Source organism: Elgaria multicarinata, chromosome 2 (genome assembly GCF_023053635.1).
Source record: "Elgaria multicarinata webbii isolate HBS135686 ecotype San Diego chromosome 2, rElgMul1.1.pri, whole genome shotgun sequence".
NCBI classification, from domain to species: Eukaryota; Metazoa; Chordata; class Lepidosauria; order Squamata; family Anguidae; genus Elgaria; species Elgaria multicarinata.
The window spans coordinates 136,640,425-136,666,702 of NC_086172.1; the positions used below are offsets into that span (position 1 = coordinate 136,640,425).

At 42.6% G+C, this 26,278-nt stretch overlaps 1 protein-coding gene across 1 annotated transcript in view; it reads left to right on the top strand.

Moving 5' to 3' along the window:
* Window positions 1-1,721: 1,721 nt before the first annotated feature.
* AQR (aquarius intron-binding spliceosomal factor) overlaps window positions 1,722-26,278 on the top strand; it is an 80,550-nt gene continuing 55,993 nt past the window's right edge. Inside the window, exons 1-12 of the mRNA XM_063117758.1 lie at window positions 1,722-1,841; window positions 4,844-4,900; window positions 6,311-6,351; window positions 8,397-8,432; window positions 10,343-10,463; window positions 11,713-11,853; window positions 13,567-13,635; window positions 14,853-14,953; window positions 15,565-15,641; window positions 18,568-18,632; window positions 24,478-24,594; window positions 25,324-25,437. Coding sequence (XP_062973828.1) covers window positions 1,737-1,841; window positions 4,844-4,900; window positions 6,311-6,351; window positions 8,397-8,432; window positions 10,343-10,463; window positions 11,713-11,853; window positions 13,567-13,635; window positions 14,853-14,953; window positions 15,565-15,641; window positions 18,568-18,632; window positions 24,478-24,594; window positions 25,324-25,437 — 1,044 coding nt within the window. The 5' untranslated portion in view covers window positions 1,722-1,736. The remainder of the gene's footprint in view (window positions 1,842-4,843; window positions 4,901-6,310; window positions 6,352-8,396; window positions 8,433-10,342; window positions 10,464-11,712; window positions 11,854-13,566; window positions 13,636-14,852; window positions 14,954-15,564; window positions 15,642-18,567; window positions 18,633-24,477; window positions 24,595-25,323; window positions 25,438-26,278) is intronic.

Here is a 26,278-nt window from a genome sequence, read left to right on the forward strand (position 1 = left end):
CCCATCAAAATATGCATTGGATTGCACCTAAGTGTTGTTATGCTGATCAGGGTAACCATCAATCATATCCACATTTCAGATGGGAGCTGAGGTTGGTAGAATATTGTTTAAAAGCTGCTAATGAAAGCTTTGAGAGCTGCCATCCATTCAATCTTGATGGGTGAAATGCATCATAAAGTTCTCAACTGCAGTACTACAAGCTATCAAGGTGCACTTGTGTTGCGTAGGTGAAGACAACTAATTGCATTGGGGATACAGATATTTCATGACCTGTTAAAGCAAAGGATTATGTGTCTAATGATCTAATTGTTTACATTTTTCTCTATATATCCATGTTACACACCCTGCCAAATGAAGACAATACTTCCCCAAATGGGTGCTTCCCAGATGTTTATGCTTCAACTCCCATCAGCCCTAGCTAGCATGGCCAATGGTAGGGAATGCTGGGAGTTGTAGTCCCAAATATCTCAAAAGCACCAGGTTGGGGGAGCCTTATCCATGAAATCTGCCATAATAAGGATGAAATTCTGTGTGTGTTTAGACAGAAAAAAAGTCCTACAACTCCCAGCATGTCCCAGCCAGGATAGGATAACATGCTGGGACTTTTTCTGTCTAAACATGCATAGGATTGCTTCCTAAATCTGTTACAAAAGAAATGTATGCATATTCATTCAGAACTAAGAATGCAATCCTGTACCCACTTACTTAGGAATGTCCTATTAAACAAAATGGGATTTATATCTGGGTAGGCTTAACCAAGATATCACTATTAATTCTGTTACGTTAGGCGTTTATTCCCACGCAAATGTGCACAGGCTTGCAGCTGCCAGGTCTACTCTATGGATTTATTTATTTATTGCATTTGCATACTGCCCCATAGCCGAAGTTCTCTGGGCAGTTCACATAAGATAAAACATTTAAAAACAACAATATACAAAAATTAAAAACCACAAAAACGTGTAAGATGCACATACAATTAAAACCACTGCTGCTCAATAGTAATCCTACTGAATGAAATGGCATTTTCCCCTGTCAATGTATTTAGGATTGCGGAACACACCCACACCCACCCGGTTTTTTTAAATAGTAACACGGCCGTTCTTCTAAAAGCTGGTATCACCACACCAGCCATGTTGAAAACAGACAATAAAACAAAACCTGCCACCCTCGTCAATTTGCAGAAAAGGTAAATCTAGTTAACTTCCCCCTCGGCACCCCTTCATGTGATTGAATGAATACCTTCATTGAATAAGTCTTCTGACCATTTCAAAAAATCACGTAATCATTAAGAACAAACAGACATTACTTAAAATTTATGATTTAGATTTTTTAAACAATATTCAGTTCGCATATGATATATTATATATGACTAACAGTTAATAAGACCCCTCCTATATTACAACATTTGATAAATGTTGTTTGCAGGCACGTGGTGCTTTTACCCCTCCATGTGTAAAATGAGAGAACCACAATAGAAGTGCAGATAGACCCGGAAGCACGTGTCATGCTACCACTTCTATCTCTATGTACTCAGGTTTTCCGGAGGGCGGGAGCTCAGTGGCAATGGACCTGTAAGGAGCCGAAGTGTTGCGCTCGGCGGCTGGGGTCTGGGCGGGCCAACCCATTCGCGGAGGGGAGAGCGGGCGAGACTAAGCGTAGTCCCGGGAGGGCTTAGCGGAACCCTCGTGGAAGAGGCCGGCTGAGCGAAGCGAGGGCTCTTGCGCGGCCGTGGCGACATGGCAGCGCCGGTGGCTTCTTCGCCGCAGCCGTCGCCTGCGCCTCCGCCCAAGAAGATCGTGGCTCCCACCGTGTCGCAGATCAACGCGGAGTTCGTGACGCAGGTTAGGAGCGGGCCGCAGTCAGGCCCCGCGAAGGAGCTCCGGGGTTGTGGCTTCTCGCCGCTTCTGCGGAGGGGCCCTTTCCGACTTGGCCGGCTCGTCAGGGTCGGAGGGAGGGGAAGTTCAGGGCGGGCGACAAGGAAGCGCCTCTTCACGCAGTCTGCCGTTCGGCTATGGGAATTCGTCCCTGCAAGATGTAGTTTCAGATCCTATACACGTCTCCTCAGAAGTAAGGCCTGTTGAGTTCAATGGGACTTACTCCCAAGGAAGGTAATATAGGATTGCGGCCTTAAAACTCCTACACTCACCCCTTTGGGCGGCCATGTGTATTACTTCAGTTGTGAAGCTCACGAGTAACGCATGCTTGGTCACAGCGGTACAGGCGTTAGCAACCTCAAGACTGGGTTATTGCAATGCACTCCATGTGGGCTGCCCTTAAGGATGCTCCGGAAGCTGGAGCAAAACGTAGCTGCTCGGCTCTTGTCAAGAGCTGCCCCTTTTCAGTATGCAACTCCTTTGCTGAGGGAACTGCACTGGCTGGCTGTTCGCTACCAGATCAAGTTTAAGGATTTAGTAGTAGTGTACAAAGCCGTAAACAATGGGATCAGGATAACTGATGGAGTGCCTTCTCCCAGGTCACTAAAGTCATCAGAGTCATGTTCTTGGTGGTTCTGGATGAACCTATGGCCTGACTGGAGTCCACCCAGAGTAGAGCCTTCAGTGTGGTGGCCCCCTTTCTATGGAACTCTCTGCCTTTGGAGGTCAGGCAGGCACCAACATTGCAACGGTTTCTAGTGCCTCCTGAAAGCATCTTCATTTCAAGAAGCCTTCCTTAGTTGACCAGCCATATTTTTATTGGTATTATGTTAAAAAGAAAAGAGAACTTTTAATATGGTGTTTTATTCTTTTTCTTTTATTATTCACTGCTCTTGGTTCTGTTTAGATGTGGAGAGGTATATAAATGTTGTAAATAAGTAAACATATGCTTTAACTCTGCCATCTGCAACGTAGTGCCTTCCAGATGTGTTGAACTGCAACTCCTTCATCCCTAGCTGGGAAAGACAGGAGTTGCACGCCAACACATCTGGAGGGCACCAGCTTGGGGAAGGTTGCTTTAACTGGTTACCAACCCTGAGGATGAAGATGATAATGAAATACTCTGAGTCTGTGCAGTTTCTTATTTTAAACTCACTTAAATCATAATACCAACCTGACTACTTCTGTTAACCTGATACTAAACACAATTACTTGGTCAGAAGTACCCTTTTGTGGGAGAAAAGATAACATATTTTAAAAATAATAATAATAAAAGCATCCGTAATCATGTACAGGACAAGTTGGTTGTCCCCTGCCTATAAAATGACAAAAGAAAAGATGGCTGCAATGAGCAGTATCGCCTTCAGTGAGCCAGGTATTGATGTTGGGCCTGTTTGCTTCTGCACCCATCATTGGCCACTCTCCTTTGGCAGCACCTGGCCTTTGGCCCCGGGATCTGGCCCCAACCGCACCACTGTGAGGGCCACCAACTTAGACAGCTTTAAAAGAAGATTACACTGATTCAGTGAGAAAGGCTTGTTGCTTTCCTTTCCTGTTGTGGGCTTCCCATGGACATCTGGATTGCTGCTGCAAGAAACAGGCAGCTGGACTATGAGCTCTTGTTTCAACCATTATGGTCATATAAACTTTACAAATGCATAGGTAAGCACACAAAAACTTTACAATACAAAGAAGTAAAATACAAAAAAGATACTAAAAGGGTTTTCATTATCATTTTTCTGATAAAATTCTGGGTGGATCAGACCAACACGTCATGCTCTAATCCATGATCCTGTTTTCCACAGAGACCAGTCAGATGCTTCCAGAAAGCCTGAAATAAAGCATAGTAGCGATGGTACTCTGCTGTTGTTTGTAATAACTGTTGGTTGCATTCATGCTAAAGCAGGATGTTTGATCATGCTTCCTCCAAAGGCAAGCATCATATGTCCAATTGAATTCCAGGCCTTTCTGTCTTCAGCATCAAAAGTATGTGTATTTTTGGGTGTACTGGCCATTAGGTATATGTGTGGTTTGTTTTTCCTTCTCAGCATTTAATAATTAAAACAATGTTTCTAAAGACTCAGAGGCGAATATTAACCCCAAATATCCTGATAATAAACAGTGGATCATTGTTGCATATGGCTGCAATAAACACTCTGGGTGGCATCTTTGTTTTTTCCCATTGATCAAATTAATGGCTGGCTGGCCTATGATTCAACAGATTAAAAGGATGACATTCTCCTTCTCGCCATCTCCTTCTCTTGGCATCGATCACTTCAAAGTCTTGATAACGTCCTTGGTGTGTGTGGCAAAATGCATACCAGTGTACTCTGGATATCTTGATTTGCTATAGCTTGTTACTCCTATTTAAGCGGAGTAAGTGTTCCCTTTAAATTGACTCATGGCTCAGGCCTAGCATTCTGTGCAAATATCTTCCAATTCTGCACCAAGAATTAAAAAACAGTTATCTTTCCTTACCTTGCTTTTTTTAAAATCAAAGTTTAAAGGCACATAGCATGCAAAATAAATCTGCATCTAGTTGTCTGAAATTTGGCAGACTTGATCCCCTCATAAGGGACCACTGTGCTTGCAAATTTCATCTAATTCTGACTAACGGGAAAAAAAGTTACTGCCATTTGTTGTTTTCTGATGATAGTCAATGGGAAGTATGAAGGTTTGGATTTCTGACTCGAGATTAGGATCTGAGTTGAAATGGGTGGCCTATGAATCAATCCAAACTGAAATGGGCTATTTTCCAAAGCACCCAGACAGGGTTAAAACTGTGGTTGGTGCATATTCCTATTATGTATTCATTTTGATTACAGCACTGCATCCTCACATTATTCTATACAGTGGGGATTGTAAGTACAGAAATATTCTCAGGTTGTCATATGCAATGGAGGCATACGGTTACAGCAGGCTCAGCTTTCTGTTTCTATATTTTAATTAAATGGTATTTTATCTTACAGTTGGCTAATAAGTACTGGGCACCACGTGTCAAGAAAAAGCTACCTTTTGAGTCAAAGGTAATTGTTTAATACATGTTCAGTAGTTCTATCTTAATTTGGTATTAAGTAGTTTTTTTTAAAAAAATATTTATTAAACTCCATTTAACAAAGCAGTTTTTAAAAAAGTTAAAAATATATATAAAAACTTACAAGTCAGACAGCGTTTCTAATAAATACACAAACACGATTTCTGTAGTTGCCGAACCGAGCTTGTTTCCTTCAATTTACTGTGGTCAGAGGAAGATCTGTTAAACCAGAGTTGGATGCCACATCTATACCATTGATGTAATTGAGAAAAGGAGACCATATTTCATTGAATGGGTCATAGCTAAGTTGGCCCGACGAGACTCTGCGGTGGTAGGTTAATTTTTCAGAGCAGGCTATATCCCACACTTTCCCTTTCCATCCAGTGAGTGTAGGGCCCTTCGGATCCTTCCAGTGTTCGGCTATTTCTAAACGAGCTGCCGTAAGGAGGATAAATACCAATTCTTTATGGGTAAGGGAGGGGTTTAGAGCATTGGGCAGGGACAGCAGCGCCAGGCTTGGTTCTGGGAAGATTATCTGATCAGTGGCCTTAGAAATTATATTGAAGATAGTTTCCCAGAACTGCTTCAGGGCCTTACACTCCCACCACATATGTAAGTAAAAGCCCTTTTCATCGCATCCTCTCCAACACAGTGGGGAGATTGAAGTCGTTGCATGCGAGAGTTGAATTGGAGTTATATACCATCTTAATATAACCTTGAGGGCTGACTCCTGTATGCGGGACGATATTGTTCGGAGGGGGGGATTTATCCAAATTTGTTTCCATTTTATATCTTCAATCTGTATATGTAGATCCAAAGGGAAAGATAAAGGCGTGACCTCAGCAATTTATGACCTATTGCTTGAGAAGGGCGGTGGCTTCTCCCTGGCTCTGAGGAGCATATGGGAAACTGATTTGGTATTAAGTAGTAAACATTAGTGAGAATACTTTTCTCGTTATTTTTACTTTAGAACTTTGGGTTACAGAGCAATAAGAATATTGATTTGATGCCAGCTTTCCATGGCTTGTTTATGCAGTTTTAAGCAAGTTTAATTTCAGTCATTAAACTCTGTTTTTTCATTATTGCTTTTGAGTATGAATACTGGGTAAAACCACTAGGTTCCTGGGAGTGAGTGAGTTTGTTTTTTTAAATCACTCTTTGATTTTTCAATATATAGTTCTTATTTCTTCCTAGCAAACCCTTCTAAATTTTCCTGATTTCAATTGGAGAAAATGTTAATATGAAGCATTATTATTGTTTTATGAGTATGCTGCTGTTGTTAACCATTTACCAGAGTTTTTCATTGCAAATGCATATTACTAGAAAGCATGGGAATTAATATTGCTGAAGCATGAATTTTAGTGCAGAACTTAAAAACAGAAATCTCTCTCTCTCTTTGTAGGTTATTGAAGATGTATATGGAAAAGAAATTGTTAGATCAAAGTATGTACACTGCATTTCCTGTATTATAGTTGGATTTAAAAGACATATCCAGACTAAACTGCATGTTCTAAACCAGTGGTCTTCAACTGGTCTTGATGCACCTTGGACTCCCAACCTGTAACATGGGGCCCACTTTCACAATTGCTCAACATGGCAGCAACAGCTTTGCCACGACGCATCTGCCCACGCACCCCGCCCGGTTGAAGACTACTGCTCTGAACTATCTAAAGCATGGTAGTGACCTTAACCCTTGTCATATGTACTATCAAACTACTTAATATGAGTATCTTCATAGATACATTTTAAAATTTTCTGATAATGAATGCTTCATAAAATCATCATCTGAATTGGGGGCTGCATGAGTTTGTCTTGTATAAATTAACTTGCATGGACAATTTTTGTTAACCACTGTAAGACATTCAGTGCACAGATCAATTCTGGCTCCCATCTACTTACCACTGCCTCAGGCCACCTACCCAGCATATCCACTATGCCATCTAGACCAGTGGTCTTCAACTGGTCCAGATCTGAGGCCCACCTCAGACTCCTAACCTGCAACATGGGACCCACTTTCATAATTTTACAATTGCCCAACATGGCAGCAACAGCTTTGCCGTCACCCATCTGGACTGATTTTGTGATCCACTTTTGGGTTGTGATCCACTGGTTGAAGACCACTGATTTAGACTATGTGAAAAACAAAAATAGACCTGGGAGTTGTTAGCATACTGACAACAACTGTCTCAGCAGTTTCATGTAGATGTTAAATAGCACGGGGAACATTATAGCATTCTACAGGACTCTATAGCACAAGGGTCTTGGAGCAGACAAGAGTCCAACAACAGCATATTCTGAAATTTGCTTGCTAGGTAGAATCATAACTACTGAAGCAGAGTGCCTAAAATTCCCAACATGGACAAAAAATCCAGAAGGATAACATGAGTGATACTATCAAAACCTCTGACACGTCCAAGAGAATCAACAGGTTCACATTACACCTTCATTCTCCTGGCATAGGTCATCCACCAGAGTGGAAAAGAAGTTTCAGTGCCAAAACTGGTCTTGAAGCCAAATTAAAATGGGCTTAAATAATCGTTGTCATCCAATAATGCCTGGAGTTTAGCTGACACCACCTCTTATTCAAGCACCTTGCCTAGAAAAGCCTGTATTTGTGGCTACTTGATGGTTGGTGTGATCATCTGGATTCAGGGAGAGTTTCTTCAGGAGTGGTGTCATGACCATCTCCTTCAAAACAGCTGGGTCTATCCCTTCTCTTAATAAGGCATTCACAGCCTCCTGGAACCGATGGGTTGCTCCCTTTCAATCCAACCTTATTAGCCAAGAGGTGCGAGACTCAAGCAAGGCTGACAGCACCTCTCAAAGTACCTTGTCACCATCCTCGCAATTCAATGACTCGGTCTCATCCCAGCAGAAGCAGCAAGAAGCTGTGTTGCAGTCATTCAGCAATTTATTTCTCACACTTTCAGGCTGTAATTTAATGGTGTGAGTCAGGGTGAGCAGCCTTCTGTACTTAAAGGAAAGCCAAAGAACTTAAGCTTATCAAGTGTAATGAAATTGCTATGAGTGAGTCGAAGGGAAGGCACACAGTGACTCTGGAATGCTGTGGTTTTATGATCATCTGGAAACATGGGTTTGTAGCCGTTGGTGTCCTTCTCCCACAGTATCCACTGGCGGATTGAATTTCTGTACATCCCAGTTTTGCTTCTGATGCCTGAGGGATTCATCAAAACAGATTGGGGGTGGGGGTTGAGTTTCCAGGGGCAGGAGGGAAGAGGAAACTTGGGAGGAAGTCTGCTTGCATAACGTTGGATTTAGATCATGATGTAGACCTTACATACAGGACAGACTTGAAACCTGCTGCTTCTTTACCTGTAGGATGGAGGTGTATCGACCACTGCCAGTATGGTGTACAAGATGATATGTCAGTGCTGCAAGGGGAGATACATGGCATTGCAAAAGTTTAGGGTGGAAGGGCAGGCCAATCAAAGGCTAATCCATTTCTTCCCCTCTGTCTTTGATTTCAGATTTGCTATTAGAAAAATAATGCTTTTGGAATTTAGGTAAGTGTTTTTGGAGCAAGAAGTCCATTTTAAAATTAAAAACTGGCATGGTGTAGTGGTTCAGTGTGGGCAGGGACATCCCTGGTTCAAAAATTGCCGTAGTCATGAACTTGCAGAGAGAGTAATCTTATGGGCCCTGGAGAGTATCCCAGGGAATATAGGCTTGCTGGGAGTCCCCCCTCCTGAGGCCACGGAGGAGGAGCCTTAAGTTCCAGTCTCTGTCCCCTCTCCCCACACAGCCAGCATGGAAAGAACCACACTGGCTGCTTCCCGAAGTCTCAAATGTAGCTTTGGAGGGAGAGAAAAGAGAGCATTCTGGTGGGCGGGGAGAGGAGAGGCTGGGATACAAGGAATCCTATAGCCTGTTCAGCCCTGGCCCAGTCCCTGGCAGCCTGCCGTCTCTAGACTGGCTCAGAGGCCCTTGTAAATAAGATTTCATAGAAGTACAATGGAGAGGTGAATATCATCTCCGTCACTCTTCCTGCTCTGCTGGCAGTAGCCAAGCAGGGCATTGGATACTCTGAAGCCTCCCAGATGCTGGAGGCTTCATTCTAAGGGGAGGCTTTTGGCAAGCCACTGGAGCCTGGCCCTCCCTACCCTTCATCTTCAATGTGGAGGTGTAAATACTCAGTAGGGTGTTGGGGGAATCCGCAACATATTCAAATGAGTTCAGATTTCTGTGAATCCAACCTACGAATTCTGCAGTGGACTGTCTTTTTCTGAGTCCTGCAGACTTGCGGGCTGCTTTTTTACTTTTTTGGAGGTGGTATTTGTACATACAAACAGGACCAACATTCTCATACATCCCTGAAAGGAATCAGATTCCATCAATGAGTCAACGATGGAATGGAAGACACCTGACAATTCCTGAAACACAGTTGCCATGGATTTAACAAAAGCTGTATTTCCCTAATACAGGCCACATTTTGCAAGGTGGTTGTAAGGATTGCTGTGATACTTTGTACGAAGCGCTTTGAAGATTCTGACATAATTTGTATGATTGTTATGTCAAGAATGAAATACAGTAACTAAGCTTTGCAAAGTATTGTAATTCATTCATCCACCTGGCTGTACCTCAGAGCCTGAGCTGTACAGTTGACTCTATAGCAGCTTTCCCCACTCTGATGTCCTCCAGATGTGTTAGACTATGACTCCCATCATCCCCAGCCAGCATGACCCCCAGATTGGGGAAGGCTGCTCTATAGGAAATGTAAGTAACATTATTTACGCACAACCACCAGTCGGATTTATGTGCTAAAAACCGTTGGTCATCACAAACACACAACAGAATCAAGCTGAGAGATATATTTTATTTATTTATTTATTTATTTATTTATGTATTTAAGGATTTTTATGCCGCCATTCAGCCTAAAAAGGCTCTCACGGCGGCTTACAAAAGTATTTCTTGACAGTCCCTGCCCACAGGCTTACAATCTAAAAGCCTAAATATATTATGTATATTTGAATACATAATAATAGCTTTTATACAAAGCCTTTCTATGTTAGAATGCTCGCTTTGTCTCAGGAGGCAGTGGGCATTTTTTTTGGTGTACTCAAGCAAGTGTCTGTTGCAATGTGTCTCACAAGTAAGATGCCTGCTTATTCCTGCCCCCCTGCACAATCACCATGGATTAATTTTCATCCTAATATAGTGCTTGTACTGCCAAGTAAAGAACCCGTTAATGAACAGAGCCTTCTGGAGGGCTAATTCATCTGCTCCGTCCATTCAGACTAATTTAAATGGCCCCAGAAAGTTTCACTGCAGTGACCTGTGTTAGAGGTAACATTTGAAGCTCCTCACAGATCACATAGGTGGGACTTTTATAAATGATAGATAATTGTACTTCTTATCCCCTGACTAGTGTCAGATTAGGTGGGTGGTAACTCTCCTGTCTTTTCAATGTTCACAGCCAGTACCTCGAAAATTACTTGTGGATGAATTATTCTCCTGAGGTGTCCAGCAAGGCTTATCTGATGTCGATCTGTTGTATGGTGAATGAAAAGTTCAGGGAGAATGTTCCGGCGTGGGAGGTAATGGACTTCAATTATAGCCAGCAGTAACTTTGACTCACAATTTGCCACTTTCACATTGCCCACTTAAAGTGTCGTCGGATGTCAGAACATACAATGCCGGCTGTCCTTGTGCCTCGTCGTCTGCCACAGCCTTTTAAGCAACAGCCTACTCCTGTTAGAGAGTAGCAGTTAGAGAATAGCAGTGGACAGTTGAAAGCCTTCGCAGTGGAAGCAGGAGCAACGTGTCAGGAATCGTTCCAGGGATTGGAGGCGATTCCTCTCTATTGGATGCTCGACAAAGTCTGGCATTTAATATTGGGGTATTTATGCTGTCTAAAGAGACACTTTCATTTTGGCAAGAAGACTTACAGAAATTGGCAAGCACCTTCACCTTAGGGCCATTTTTACATTATGGACGTGGCCACAGTTTTCACTCCCCGTGGCACCACTCTGTGCTGAGACACATGACGGGCAGGGAGCATGGACCATGACAAGAGGCGGGGAAAGGAAGCCACCCTCACAGTAGTATAAGAATGGACCCCGGGTTTCTACTTGGACCCAAGCTGTCTATTACTTATTTATTTGGAGTATTTTTACACTGAGCTGGCCTGTGTGTCTGCTGCCCTTGACCTCTGTGCGTTCAGCAGAGGTTGAGGACATGCTCTATGCACATACACTGCACACATGTGGAGCCTTTATGTGCAGTCGGGGACACTGATTGCACAGGTTCCTGATTTCAGGTACAGACCCTATGAACACAACATAGTTCTATGTGTGTGGAGCACAGTCTCACCTTTCACTGGCCACTTGGAGGTCAGAGATGGGGCTAGCAGCAGGCACAGCCCCCACCCACCCACCCCGGTCCATCTATCTGATCATTATTATTATTATTATTATTATTATTATTATTATTATTATTTATTTATTTATATAGCACCATCTATGTACATGGTGCTGTACAGAGTAAAACAGTAAATAGCGAGACCCTGCCGCATAGGCTTACATTCTATTAAAATCATAGTAAAGCGATAAGGAGGGGAAGAGAATGCAAACAGGCACTGGGTAGGGTAAACAGGCACAGGGTAGGGTAAAACTAACAGTATAAAGTCCAAACAGCATCAAGTTTTAAAAGCTTTAGGAAAAAGAAAAGTTTTTAATTTTTCACTCAATACATGGATGTCAAGGTGAGAGCAGGGCTTGTATCTCTCCCTACTTTTCCAAGAAGATGTTCCACCTGAGATTACAGACCATCTTATTTCCCGTTTAGACATTCAAAAAGAAGCCCGAGCACTTCCCGTTCTTTTTCAAGCGTGTGCTGGATGCGTCCTTGGCTGAGAACGACTGTGAATTCTCCCTGCAAGAGCAGACAATACTCCTGCTTTTCCTTGATCACTGCTTCAACAGTTTGGTAAGCTTATTTTCTACGAGGTCTCATGGTTTCATTTTATGGGCCATTGGCACACAGTGTAGTAGTGCCTGTAGTGCTGTCTACTCTCAGCAGTCCAATTTAGCCTTGTCAGCTTCTACAGCATGATGTTGTGCCTCTTCATACTAAGCCATTGCAGCTCTTTCTGCTCAAGGAACTGTCTTAACTGTCTTGCAAAGATCTATAGATAAGCATTCTCAGTGGCTGCCTCTCAACTAGTGATTACCTTGCCTTTTGCATGTATCAGAGCCTGGGATTGAGCATGTTTTGGAGGTGTTGTAAGCCTTCCTTCATTGGGCAAGTGCTCAGTGGTCGGCCACAGGATTTAGTAGAAAATTGCACTGGGATCTGCAATGAAGTGTTGCAGTGTTCCGGCCAGCCATACCTGCTTTCTGGATACTCCATTCCATTCCACCTCTTCTTTCACCCCCACCCCCATTTTCTCTGGCTACTGAGCATGCTCAGTGCTCATCAGGCTGGTTTGTTTTTGCCACATAGTTCCCCCCCCCAAAATATTCTTTTTCTACTGCTATAAACCTTGGGATTCCCCCCAGAGCAATGCTCTCTTTTGCATCTTGGCAACCTCATTTGAGCTACATAGCCACCATTGCTCAGAACCTGAGTTAGCTGTTACTGTATACATCATTATATATGAGACTTTAATGGTGCAATCCTATGCATGTTTATACAGAAAAAAGTCCTACAACTTCTAGCATTCTGTAGCCTGTCTAACTATGCATACGATTGTTCCTAAATGTGTGTGTATGTTTTATTTTCAGTAGCATTTATTCATATAAAGGTGATACCCATCCTTGGCTTCTCCAGAAAAGATGGATTATAAATATAAACAAATAGCTCCTGAAGAATCACCTTGCACAGGAGACTCTCCGTATAAATAAATCAGAAAGGTAATCTGTTTAGATCTGACCTATACAACTTGTGACCCACCAAGCCAAACAGTGTATTAACTATTCATGGGGGTCCAACAAGGCATTAATAAACAGTTGATTCCCCCCTCCACCGTGCTTCTAGCCTAAATGTAGGCAACTGGTGCCTTCCAGATGATTTGGACTGCAACTCCCATAAGTCCTAGTTAGCATGGCCAGTGGTCAGGCATTATGGGAGTTGTAGTCTAACAAATCTGGAGGGCACCAAGTTGCCTACCACTGTTTCTAGCTTGTTAAAGCTTTTAGGATGCTTTTAGTATGTTTTTTAGGATGTTTTAGCAACGTATACTATGTTTTTAAGCAGTATTTTATGTATTTTATACTTACTGTTGTTCCCTGGCTCGATCAAAATGGAGAGGCGGGTAAGAAATATTTTGTTGTTGTTATTATTATTATTGTTCAGCTGGCAAGCAGCAATTCATGGTCGGTGCGGTGCATTTGGCTTGGTGGGGCACCAGTTGTGTAGACCTGCTACCGATTATTGCTTCCATGAGCAGACTTCTGTCCACGGAACGGAGCTTTCCTCCACCCCCACCCCCCCAGTTCCCCACACGTTCATGCCCCAAAGCCGTTCCTGAGGATTGAAGAATCTTCTAGAAGAGCATGGGATGTGGCATGTGGAGGTTTCATTGGCAAAAGGAATTCCTTCTGCTTTGTGTGAGCAGAAGGGCCTGGTGTTCACTCAGTGGCATCTTTGGCTCCAAGCCTAGAAAATTATCCTAATTGCTTATTTAACTTCTTGTGACAGGAAGTGGATTTGATCAGAGGGCAAGTCCAGCAACTTATCTCCTTACCAATGTGGATGGGCCTCCAACCTGTAAGTGTTTTGATATGTAGATTCAGATCCATGATTACCGAAACATAATTGTTGCATATGAACAAAACATCTTTTGTTTAGGCTCTCCTAAATCAGTAGGCCAGTATATGTGGGATGTTTTTCGGCAAGTGTACTGCAAATCCAGCAAATCCAAAGGGTACGAGGGTGCGCCACCAGTGTTCGTTATGTGATGTGCTTTCCCCATAGCCCTTGTGGCTTTGCCTCTCGTCTGCGAAGTTAGTTGGTCAACCAGTGGCAGCACAGCACAGAAGAGGCAGGTAGAAGTGCAGGTCTCATTCTGTGTCATCGCTAGGCCTAGAGGCGCTCCTGCCTCTTTCTAGGAGCGCTAGAAACTACTGTCTGTTCCATTAGTACCACCTCTGTCCTAAAGGAAGAGTAGTCGCCCACCCTCTGGAAAATCCTCCCTTGCGTACTTCGGGAGGCGGAAAATGTAATATCCTTCAAACACCTCCTGAAAACATATCTTTTTAGACAAGCTTTCCCTGGACTGTAACTTCTTCTGGTTTTATATGACATTTTTAAAGTTTTAAAGTTTAAATCTTGATTTTTGTATACTGTGGTTTTAATTGTAAACTGCCCAGAGAGCCTTGGCTGTTGGGCAGTATAAATATGTAATACCCTATTTCTTTGATTCTAAGATGCACTTTTCCCCCCATATAAACATCTCTAAAAATGGGGTGCGTCTTAGAATCGCAGGTGTGTCTTAGGTATTTTTTTTTCTGTTGGTGGTACTGAAGTTAGTGTGCGCCTTACAATCGATGGCGTCTTACAATCGAAGAAATACGGTAAATAAATAAATAAATAAATAAATAAAATGAAAATCCCCAAACACTGGCCATGCTGGGTGGGGATGATGGGAGTTGTAGTCTAAAACATCTGCAGGGCATCAGGTTGTCTACTGTTGCCTAAAACATCTTATAGCTAGCAATTCGAGTTTAACTAGGACACAGAGCTTTAAATATGTGTGGAATATGAACTCTGCAAAGGTCAAAGGAAGTGCCCATTTCTTTTCTACTATTTCTGGACAAAGAAGTTCTATTCTGTTGCTGCCTTTACTAATAATCACAACAGACAAGCATGAGTTCTTATTCTTTGGCTTTTTTCTTTTGATGGCTATGGGAACATTCAAGTTAGGTGAATGAAAATGTGAGAGGTTCGTGCATGCTGGAAAATTCAGTGTCATCTTGCCATTTTAGGCTCGTCTAGAACTTGAATTGAAAAAGACGCCAAAGCTTAGGAAATTTTGGAATTTGATCAAGAAGAACGATGACAAAATGGATGAAAATACACGGACTCAGTAAGCTTCACAGTAACCATGTCTTGCATTGAAAATCCGGGGTCTGTGGGGTAGGGCTTGTAATCTGATTGCCGTTATTGAGTAAGAGCAATTTGCTGAGCTCCACACTGCTTGGGGAAAGCAGGATCTGGGCTGGCTGCAATACCCCCATGTCTGACGGGGCTGGTCATGCTGTGCTCCTTGGGCTGGTGTCATGCAGCAATGTAGGCCCATGGAAGTCTCCTATGTAAGGCTTCTCTCCCCTTCATGCTGATGAGCTAAAAACAGCAGTCCACACCTACTGCCTTGTTTCAGTTGTTTCTGGTATCACGTGGCAGTTTGTACAGAACTTGACTATTAATGGAAGAATTCCTTCGATATGCAGTGGGAATTTTTGTTGGTTAACAACAACATCTTGTTCCATCTGCCGGGTTTTTTTGTTTTTTTTTACAAAATTGCATTAGAGAGCTAAATGTACAAGTGCCACGGTCAAACTGTTGCCAGGGAATATGTCAAATAATCCCCTCTCACCCTGTACATATAAACTACATTCATATATAATAGAAGGATAATTTATTTAAAATGCTATCTCTATTGACTATCGGTGGCTCAAGCTGTTATCGATTTTTTAGGGCATATCAAGAAAGAAGGTTTCTTTCACAATTGATCCAGAAATTCATCTCTGTATTAAAAGCGATACCTGTTTCAGGTAAGTAGCGTGACGTGTGTGCGTGTGTTGTGTTGTGGGGGGGGAGACCCCCTCCTCTCCTACCTTGTCCTCTTGTCCCCCTAAATTTAGCACTCAAGATGTAAGTAAATATAGTGTTTGAAACTATTAACATTACAGGAATTTGGCCTTGTGCAGAAAATAACATGCTGATTTGACGAAATTGCTGAGAGAAGGAAAAGGAAAGGGCCAAGGGTTATTTTCATTCCGTTGGGATGAGAGAAACCTTCTGGGTTCAGTCCCTGCCCCCATGGTTGCTTCAGTGGTTAAGGGAGGCATCCCGAAATGCAGAGGACAAGAGTTAGTTTGGCTCAGAGGAAGTACACCAAAGGGCTTGCTTTTTTCTGAGATCCTCTATCTTCTACCTTCCTGTAGTTGCTTCTTGAAGTAAAGGGGTGGGGAGGTGGAGGAAAGGAGGGCAAGAGGAATTGCTGTAGCCTGAGTGCAGTGTATCCCACCCCAGAATTCTCCCACCTGGCAACAAGCTAGCAAGTAACAGGGCCTTAGGAGGCTGCCACAGAGTCAAGGTTTGATCCAACCCTCAGGCAAGTGAACATCCACTCCTGCAACGGGATTTCCCCTCCTGTGGTGGGTCTCCCTCACCCTCTTCTCCCTTCTGCAGCCCCCTGTACAACCCCCCCCAAATCTATTCCAGAGGGCAATTCAAGCGTCCAGAGGGGGGATGGGACTTCAGCAGGGACGGAGGATTTTGTTCCACCAGCGGTTCCCTCCTGCTGGCAGAACCACCCCGTTTGATAGAACCCCCAAAGCTCTGGTGATGTGGTTTCAGCTCCCCAGAGTCCTTCTGCCTGGCAACAAACTCTAATTAGTCCAGTGTAGCAGCCTGGAAGTTCTTGGGAGTCCTCTTGCCTGGTGGCTCTAGGGAACTGCTGTAGGGGTTGTCGTGCTAGGGAAACTAGTGCTGTGGCTCGAAAACCCTTGAGATGCTCGAGTAACTTCTCCAGAGTTATCCTGCCAGGGGCAGAATGTGAAGAGAGCAGGCCTATACAATCCTTGTCCAATTTCCCCCAATAAAGGGCCATTTGTGACCCTTCTGTAGATTTCTATCCCCACCTACCCCCTGCGTGCCTCCCTCTGCATTGTGTGGGATTTGCCATCCTGAGGTAGAGATAAGATTTTGCTATTAAATGGATCCAAGTCAAATTGAAATGTGACAATTGTTAAATATCCAAAGGAAGCTCTGTTTTTATTTATTTTATTTATTTATTTATTACATTTTTATATCGCCCCATAGCCGAAGCTCTCTGGGTGGTTTACAAAAGTTAAAATGATTCAGTCACTTATAAATTCTCAAAAAACCCTCCCATTTAAGCTCAGCATCAAGTTGCTGTAAGTTTGAAGTAACAGCAAGTAATATTCATACATAACTTAAGAGTTCGTGAGAGCCCAAATGGAAATTAGTTCCTTATGTTAAACAGACTTGACTTCACATTAAATATTATTGGGACATTATTTTTAAATATCTGCCAGGATTTATATCTGCCAGCTGAAACAAAACCCCAACACCTTTAGGATATCTCTCAACGAATGTATTTTTAGAATGGCCACACTTGTCCTGGAATTAAAATAACCTCACTCCACCTCTTTTCTGCTTTCTCCCTACTTATCAGGTCATTTTATTTTGATGTTTTGATTTTCTTTTCTAAAAGAAAAATATTTGGATGGAGAAGTAGGTGGTAATAATGGTTTTCCTATATCTGAGGGGCTTGGGCGAGAGATCACGGAAGGAGCTGGGATAGCCGAGTCCCCTTAGCTTCTCTGACGAAGTGGTAGAGGAGATTCAGCTAGCTTTGTACGACCTGCCTCCTTCCTGCAATGAGGAAAGGAAGCGGGTTGGACGAAGCTGGCTGTGTCCCCTCTGCCAGGAAAGCCGCTTCTGCTTTGTCTGTCTTACCTCCTTCCCTCAGCGGGTTAAGGGCAGGTTAAGGAGAAGTGGTTTGGCTTGGCTGCACGTGGGGTTTCCCTTATTGGGAAAGCCCATGCACAGCGACGCCTGGTCCTTGGCTCAAGCACCAGGTGGAAGATCCACCCGGCATTTGGGCCAGGGAGCAAATGACGTCAAGGGGGCATGGCCATGCCCACTTACCTCAGGGGTATGACCGCACCCATCTTGACATTGTACGACTCGTAGCGCACTGGGGGTGGCGGACGGTCATGCATTGTTGTTACTTGAACTCCATGGATACTTAAGTACCATTGGGTAATTGGCTCTCTTGAAGAGGTCCCATTTCCCTCTCACAACGCATCCAGTATTCTGTCAAAAAGACGCAATGTTAAATTACACATGTTAATAATAATCTTTGTGTTCCCCACCTTTTTAACTAATTCACATTTTCAACATCGTTTAGCTTCCTTAAACAGGCGAAATTAAGATCTAATAATGGGCAGTTTTATACTAAAGCAAAACACTGCACTTCGACATGAAGACCAGTGGGATGATTATATTATAGAGCATAGATATTTTAATAGGTTGCACAAGCTTTCCTTGCCAACACATTGGGGATCATAATGATCCTTATGCCTGCATATGATCACAAACATAATGTTACTCTGGTTTTATAATGATTTTACCATTAGTGCATATGCCTTAAACTTATAAAAAATGTTAAAACTGTGCTTTGCTAAACTTTTGACATTCCCTTTTCTGCCAGTAAACCTTTTGAGGTACCAAAATAGAAATGACAAGAACTTCTGCCATACTGAATTAATCTCTGCCAGGGACCCAAAGTCTTGAAATAACTATTAAGCATCAACTGTTAGGTCCAAGATTTTATTTATTTATTACATTTATATACCGCCCCATAACTGAAGCTCTCTGGGTGATTTACAAAGAAGCATTATTCACCCTTTCCAGGGTTAGTTTGTAATTGTCTGTGTTTTCTTCTAGGTCCCCTCTCTATGGATAAAGTGCACTATTGTGAAAGATTCATTGAACTCATGATAGATCTAGAGGTATGTCAATTGTAAGGCCCATATACAGTCAACTACAGTATCATCTAGGCTGCTTTATAAACAGACTGTGTGCTGCTTGTCTCCTGGTCTTGAAGCTCCTGATGGAGACATGATTAACCCACAGTGTTTGAAGATTGGCAGCTGCTTTACACTGCTGAGTCAGACCATTGGCGTATCTAGCTCAGCGTTGTCTGCACATTGAACAGCAGTGGCTCTCCAGGGTTTTAGACAGGATTCCCCCCCTCCTCGCCCCAGCTTTCCCTGCGTGTCCTGGGGATCAAACATGGAGTCCTTTACGCTTAACCACTGAGCTACGGTCCTTTGTGTAAACAAAACTATATTTCTTGGCATTGAAATGCAGTCTCTAACTCAGAGTTAGGGTTGACTTTTACAGGAACCCTTGGCAAGGTTTGTGGAAATGAGTGGAGATTATTCAGAAATGGGGTTTAAAGCTCTGATCAGTTTCCTTGGGCGCCATTTTGAAAAACAAGTGAACGGTGATGATCCAAAACTTCATCTCTCAACCACTACAGTTCATTTTCTCCACATCTCTTTTGTCTCTGGCCTAGGAACTAGAGGGCCAGTTGTCAGTCATCTGGGTAGGGAGGCTGGATTTGCCCAGACGCCTGCAGTTGCCATTCTTATGTAGAGAATTGGATTCGCAGAATCTTACTAAGCATTAAGTTACAACTCAAATAGATGTGGCTTTCTTTGATTTAGACCCTATGACAGTGTTCTTCACTGGAAGGCCCGAGGGCCAGTGGCTGCTCTTAATCACCTCAAGTGCAGCTTTCCGACTGTGTCAGTCATTCATTCACACATGCACACACACGTCTCTCTTTTTGCATTAGCTGCTCACGCTCAGCAGGGGCTCTCTAGCTTTGGCCTTCTTTGATTTAATGGTGGGCTGGCTCCTGTGATCTGGGCTACCAGAAGAAGCTTCGAGGTGAGGAGTCAGGAGACCTACCGCTTGTCTCCTGATTCTTCACCACAACAATGCGCCTTATGGCTCAGGAACGTTTCCCAAAAGGCCTCAGTGGCTCCTGCTTGAAAAATAGTGAAGATCACTGCCCCAAGAGATGACTGTTCAATGTTTTTATGCATCTTTTTGTGTGTGTGTGGTGACTTAATTATGAGCTGTCTTGAACAATAATGTGTAAGAAGAGTGATAATTTTTTTAAAAAGAAATGTATCTCTTAATATCATCATGAAATGAGCTATGAGGAAGGGCTGTAGAATTGGAGATCATTAAAAAGAAGATCTGTCAGTGAGACCTGGTTTGCATGAATACAGGGTGGTTAATAAGCTGCAGCGACTTCTTAACCACCCACACATGCTGGTCACATGCCAAGGGTATTCGCATAATTGTAGCTTCCTGTATCATGCGAATCTGGCCAGGGTGACTTGTTGCCGTGGTTAATTCAGCCATTCAGATCCCATGGGCTGTTGTAGGGAAGCCACACTGCTGTGGTAATTATACTAATCTTCCAGGCACGCAACCGGCTTGCACAGTGGGGGAAATAAGCCACTGTTGGTTATTTTCCCCAACTGTGATTGTGCAAACACTCTCTGCAAGTAATAAAATGATGCCTCTTCCTGTCCTGTGAGATCAGTGCATACAGTAAGGCATGTTTCTCACAATGTGCCGCATCAAAGCTGCTCAAAACTGCTTCCTTATGATGGCTGTTCCATCTTATACTCGTTCTTGTCCCGTGGCTTATTCTTCCACATACAGACAGACATTGCCTCCATGTTGCTGCCAGGGTTGTAGCATTGAACGTAAGAAGCGCCCTGCTGGATCAGACCAAAGTCCTCCCTCAGCCTTCCCCAATCTGGTGCCCTCCAGATGTTTTGGCCCTCCAGATGTTTTGGACTTCAACTATGACCATTGTCCATGCTGGCTAGGGTTGATGGGAGTTGTAATCTGGATGGCACCAGGGTGGGGAACGCTGGCCTATTTAATTCAGCATCCTATTTTCCACAGTGGCCCACCAGATTAGTAGCCAATGATAGCCTTATCCTCCTGTGAATTTGTCTAATCCCCTTTTAAACCCATGTAAATGGATTGCCATTACCAATACCACATCTTGTGGCAGTGAATTTCATACTTTAGTTTTGTGTGGTGTGAAGAATGGTTTCTTTTTGTTTGTCCTGAATGTGCTCCCCCTCAGGTTCTAGTATTGTGAAAGAGGGAAGGCAACTTTAACTATTTATTATGCACTGTGCGTAATTTTATAAACCACTTATCGTGTCCCCCCCGTTAATTCCCTTTTTTCTAACCTCCAATGCTGTAAAGATTATTGATCATTTTGGTTGCCCTTTTCTGCCCCCATCCAGCTCTACAATATCCTTTTTGACATGCAGCAACCAAAACTGTGTCTGTACTCCTAAAGCGAGGCGTGGGTGGGCACAGCAAGGGGATATGGCTGTGAACAGAACATTCACAGGGCCTTTCAGTGCTTCGTATTCGGTTACATCTATATTATGGTTTAGGCTAAACGACTTGAACATTTCACTGCTTAGCAGTGCTCTGACCGGTTCATTTTTATTTGCACTAAATACAATCTCACCATTTGAAAAAAATCAGTTCTGGTTGTTTAGTACTAGTAACTATATTCTGTCGATCCAAATCCTTTTGACTGTTGTGGTCAAGTATGTCACTTTTAACATTTCTTGTTCCACGTTTTTTGGTAGCTGCAACATTATGTGGCCAGAATAACATATTCTGTGTTGAATCCCAGTTTCTCAAAGGAGAGGCTTCCTTCATGGTTTTATGCAATCTGTCAGGAAGATACTTAAGATGTCATTTAAAAAAATATTTTTCCTTGAGGGCGCTTCACCTTCTTGCTTTTCTCTTCCTTGAGGGCTCCCTCCTCCTTCTTGCTTTTGCTTTTGTGAACAGAATATGACCATAACAAAAACAGCTGTCCATTTTAAGCGGCCTCCCTATGGCCTCTGCATCGCAAGAAGCAGCCCAAGCATTTGTACTTAGGATGTAATTTGTGCAAACGCTGATAGTAGCAGCATTCTTCTGGATTTCCCAAAAGTTGCTGTTTTGAATGCCAACCGAGTTCATGCATGCGTAATTCCCAGGAATTTTTTCATGTATGAATACCCTGTTTTTGTTTAAAATATTTAAATTATTTCAACTTCAGAACCTCTGTTAAAAAAAAAAAGGAGGGGACTAAGCACCCATTGTGGCAGCTGTTGACTACAAAGCATGGGAGTGTCAATCTTTTGTATGTTTCTTGGCTCTGCTCAAAAGCCTACATTTCCAAGGAGCATCACAGTTGGTATCATTGAGCCGAGCCACATTGAACTGCAAGATTCTGTCCCCAGAGAGAGGGTATGTTAGGTATTCAGCTGGGACACTGCTGGATCTTAGCCAGAACGCCAAGCAGAAGAACATTTCATGTTGGTTCTCTCTACGCTGAGGGCATTACAGGAGAGTTAAAAGAGTTCAGATAGTTTCTGAAGCCTGTTGTGCTGATTGGAACTGGCAAACCAGAAATAGGCTATAAAAAGCCATCACATTTGTTCTTCTGTAGCTTGTCCCATCTGAGCAGAGTGCCTTTACATATACTTAAGATCCCTTTTCTTCCCCAGGGCGTTTCAGTGTTTCGTATTCGGTTACATCTATATTATGATTGAGGCTAAACTACTTGAACATTTCACCGCTTAGCAGTGATGTGACTTGGGCAAAAGCAATCCATGTGCTCTGACCGGTTCATTTTTATTTGTTATAAATGCAGTCTCCTCACCTTTTAAAAAATAAGTTCTAGTTGTTTAGTACTAGTAACTATACTGTCTATCCAGAACCTTTTGACTGTTGTGGTAAAGTATGTCATTTTTAACATTTCTTGTTCCCAGTGTTTCTGTAGCATGTAGCAATAAAAGCTACAATATTATATGGCTGTAGTAACATAATTGGTTTGAATCTCAGTTTCTCAAAGGTGAGGCTTACCTCATGGTTTTATGAAATCTGTCACGAAGATACTTAAGAAGTCATTGTAAAAATAATTGTAGGACATTTTAGTAATATTCTGAAATGGTCCTTATTAAAAGGAGAGGGGAAAAAAGGAAATGGGCCTCCTATAGTTTTCAAGTGAATTTTATACATGTTTATGTGGAAGTAAGTCCCATTGTGTTCAGTGGGACTTGCTCCCGGATAAGTGTTATAGGATTGTAGTCTTAAGGTGCATTCTATACACGTTTAGATAGAATAAAGTCCTACAATTCCCAGCATGTCCCAGCCAGCATTGCTGGCGAGGATGCTGGGAGTTGTATTACTTATTTCTGCCTAAACATGCATAGGCTTGTGCCATAAAGGTATTTGCTGTTGATAGTAAGTCAACCTTTAGATCCCCGTAATTTGATACGGGATGACCAAATCTGGATATAACATGATATAGGATTATGCATGGCCAAGCAGGAAATCCTTCAGCCAAAAAGAGAACATGCATTTAATCCATGCTTTGTTGAATTCTGAGTTGTTGTGATGTGTGATCCCAACTCCGCTAACAAATCGTGGTTGGTTAACTTCAAACAACCCAGAAAGGGAACCAATGCTCATGCTTCATGGCAGCAGTTTCTGGGTTGTTTAATCCAGGAATTGCAGGGAGGAGGAGAGTAGCATGTAAGCAGTGTGCTCATTGCTTCAGCCTTTAATTAACAAGTTAGGAACACCCCCATTCCTGAATTTTCATGATGTGGGAGCCTGGAAATTCAGCATCAAGCCATGGGCTCGTGCGCTTTGCTCGTCTCAGCAATTTCTGGCTTAAACAGCCCAGGAATTGCCACCTTCCCTTGTGAACTGGGTTGTGCTTTCTTGTTGGGTTGTGAAGTTTGGGATGTTTAAAACATGGGTGGCTGTTACATATGAACCCAGAACCTTCAGTTGTTCATGGCTTTTTTTGCCAGACTACAGAAGCAGTGGGCAAGAGTGGTAAAACTGGTTTTTCTGCATTCCAGTACTACTGTGCTGCAAAGGCATTTGGGATACATGGAGGGAGCAGGCAAAGGAAGAGGGAAACAACCCAGGAATTGAAAAAAAACAATGGTTTGTTTGATTGTCTGTCAGGCAAACCATGAGTAGGGCAACAAACCATGGGTTAAATAAATAAATGGTTAGTGTTATGTGTGAACCAGGTTACTAACTATTGCTGTTGTTTATAATTTTTCTCATTGATTATTTTCAGTGGTTTCCAGTTGTAAAATATTGCTAATGTTGTCCTCCGCCTGTTGTTTCTGGTTTGGACTATTGAAATGTTCATTTATGTCTGTCTGCTTAGAAGTAAGCACTATTGAGTTCAATGAGACTGACTCATGGGAAAGTGTGTATTGGATTGCAACCTTAATTGGTCTTGTTTTGCACTCTGCAGCTTGTTATTTTTCTGCATGCAAATAGGATTATGTTTCTGTGCTTTTTATTTTTCGACTGGTTCCTTTTTTCAGTTTATGTTACTTTCAAACATATTCCTTCCCTAGATTGACTCTTTATCAACTAACAATCACTCAGTTGTATCTCTTCTTCTCTTTAAATAAATAAAAAAGCCTCAAGCCTCTCATTTATTTCAGCTTGTTTTTGGCCTCCTTAGTTTTTAGTTTTATTTTATTTCTGGTATTTTATTCTTCATCTAAACAAGATGGGTTTTTTTATAGTCCTGTAGGCAGTTAACAAATATTGCTATTGAGAGTGTTTATCATTAGTCCATCACGATAACTAATGATCACCAACTTTTTACAAACACTGCATTCTAGCCAGCCTTCTAGTTGTAAATGCAACCGAATTGCCAAACTTTGTCCTATATAAGGTCCTTATTATATGTGATATTATCTATTCTAGGCCCTGCTTCCAACACGACGTTGGTTTAATACAATACTAGATGATGCCCATCTGGTTGTGCATTGTTATTTATCCAGCTTAGCTGAAAGGGACAAGGAAGGCCACCTTTTCTGCCAGGTAAGACCTGCTTTTATTTTAGCACCTCAACCTACTCACCAGCCTCTGTAATGCTATTGTTATGACCACAGTATTGCAATTGGAAAGTGATAGCTGGTGACTGACCAACAGTTGCTGTCGCCCCTGATGGGTGATTTGGTGCTGAATGAGGAGCATCCGAAACTGGAGTGGCAGCGTAGGACAATTACGGTTGCCTACCTCTCCCTGCTGCTGATCCTGTAAAGAGAGGAAGTCTGGCCTTTTGCCTTGCTTGGGTTTTTGGATTTTTCATGCTAACATCAAGAGTCGGTATCCTTTCTGGAACTGCACCTATGTCCCATCAAAGTGTAACGTAAGAATGTCTCTAAATGTATTGTGGAACTAATTAGAAAGCAGTCTTGGTCAAATATGAACTTAAATCCAGTTTTCTCCCTCCTCCCTAAAGACCCACTGTGGAGTGTTTCCTGGCCTTTTGGAGCAGATATTGAGGGCAGATGGGGTGCTGTGTGGAGGAGGGTGGGAATTGCCCCCTCTCGGTTCAGCTGATGGAACTGTTTTCATCCGTGGAACAGCACAATTAGATCCAACCCAATATATCAAAATATTTCTTCTTAAATCTGAATTATTTAATCATCAATAAATAACTTGTGCACTGCTACTGGAATTTAATGTCCCTTGTCATACTGGGTTTTGTTGGGGCTCACATGGTGGTTGCAGATCCTAATTTTCTGTTTACCTAATCTGTTTCAGCTTTTAGACATGCTCAAATTCTACACTGGCTTTGAAATTAATGATCAGACTGGAAATGCATTGACAGAGAATGAGATGACAACAATTCACTATGACAGAATTACTTCCCTCCAGGTATTTAATGCCCTTCATTTCAAGACTTAAAAATTTGCCCAGATTTGCTGGTGTGCCTTTTATTACAGCTCTTTTGCAGCAATGGCCAAGCATTTCCCCCCCTACTACCGGGCACAGATTCTGTTTTAATTTTGCTGCACATCATTGAGGGCCTCACATCGGTTTAATCTTGAATGCTCAGATAAGGGATAAGAGGTGATGACAAACTAGAAGAAGGCCGTCACTTCATTTGTAAGCCTAAACATAATGCAGTAATGTCCGTATACATATAGTACAATCACCCAGGAAACCTTGAATGTTTTTGGAATGGCCTTAGTTTATTGAGTAGGTGGTACTGGAGACCAGCTTCTATATCCCTATTCCAGTTCACACAGGCAGTGGGGAATTGGAATCACGCCAGTGCCCTCCGCCTTCCATGGTGCACCTGCTCCCTCCTGACATTTGTGCATTTAAGCTTCATGTTTGCGCAGCATCCAGTACAAATGTCTGTAGGCTCACTCTGATTTGTACACCACAAATTTGAAGCATGCATAATGTGAATGAGGCCTATGCAAGCTATTAAGCTCAGTCAAGTCAGCCATCTGTCAGGGATCCTGAAGCTGCTGATTCCTGCATTGAGTCAGAGGTGGGATGAGATGACTCTGTACTCTGTACTCTGTACAGCACCATGTACATTGATGGTGCTATATAAATAAATAATAATAATAATAATAATAATAATAATAATAATAATAATAATGACGTTCAAGGTACATTCCAACGCTGAAATTCTATGTAAATTTCAGGTGGGATATGGGTTAAGTGCCCCATGGAGAAGACTGGCTTAATCCTATCCTGCACG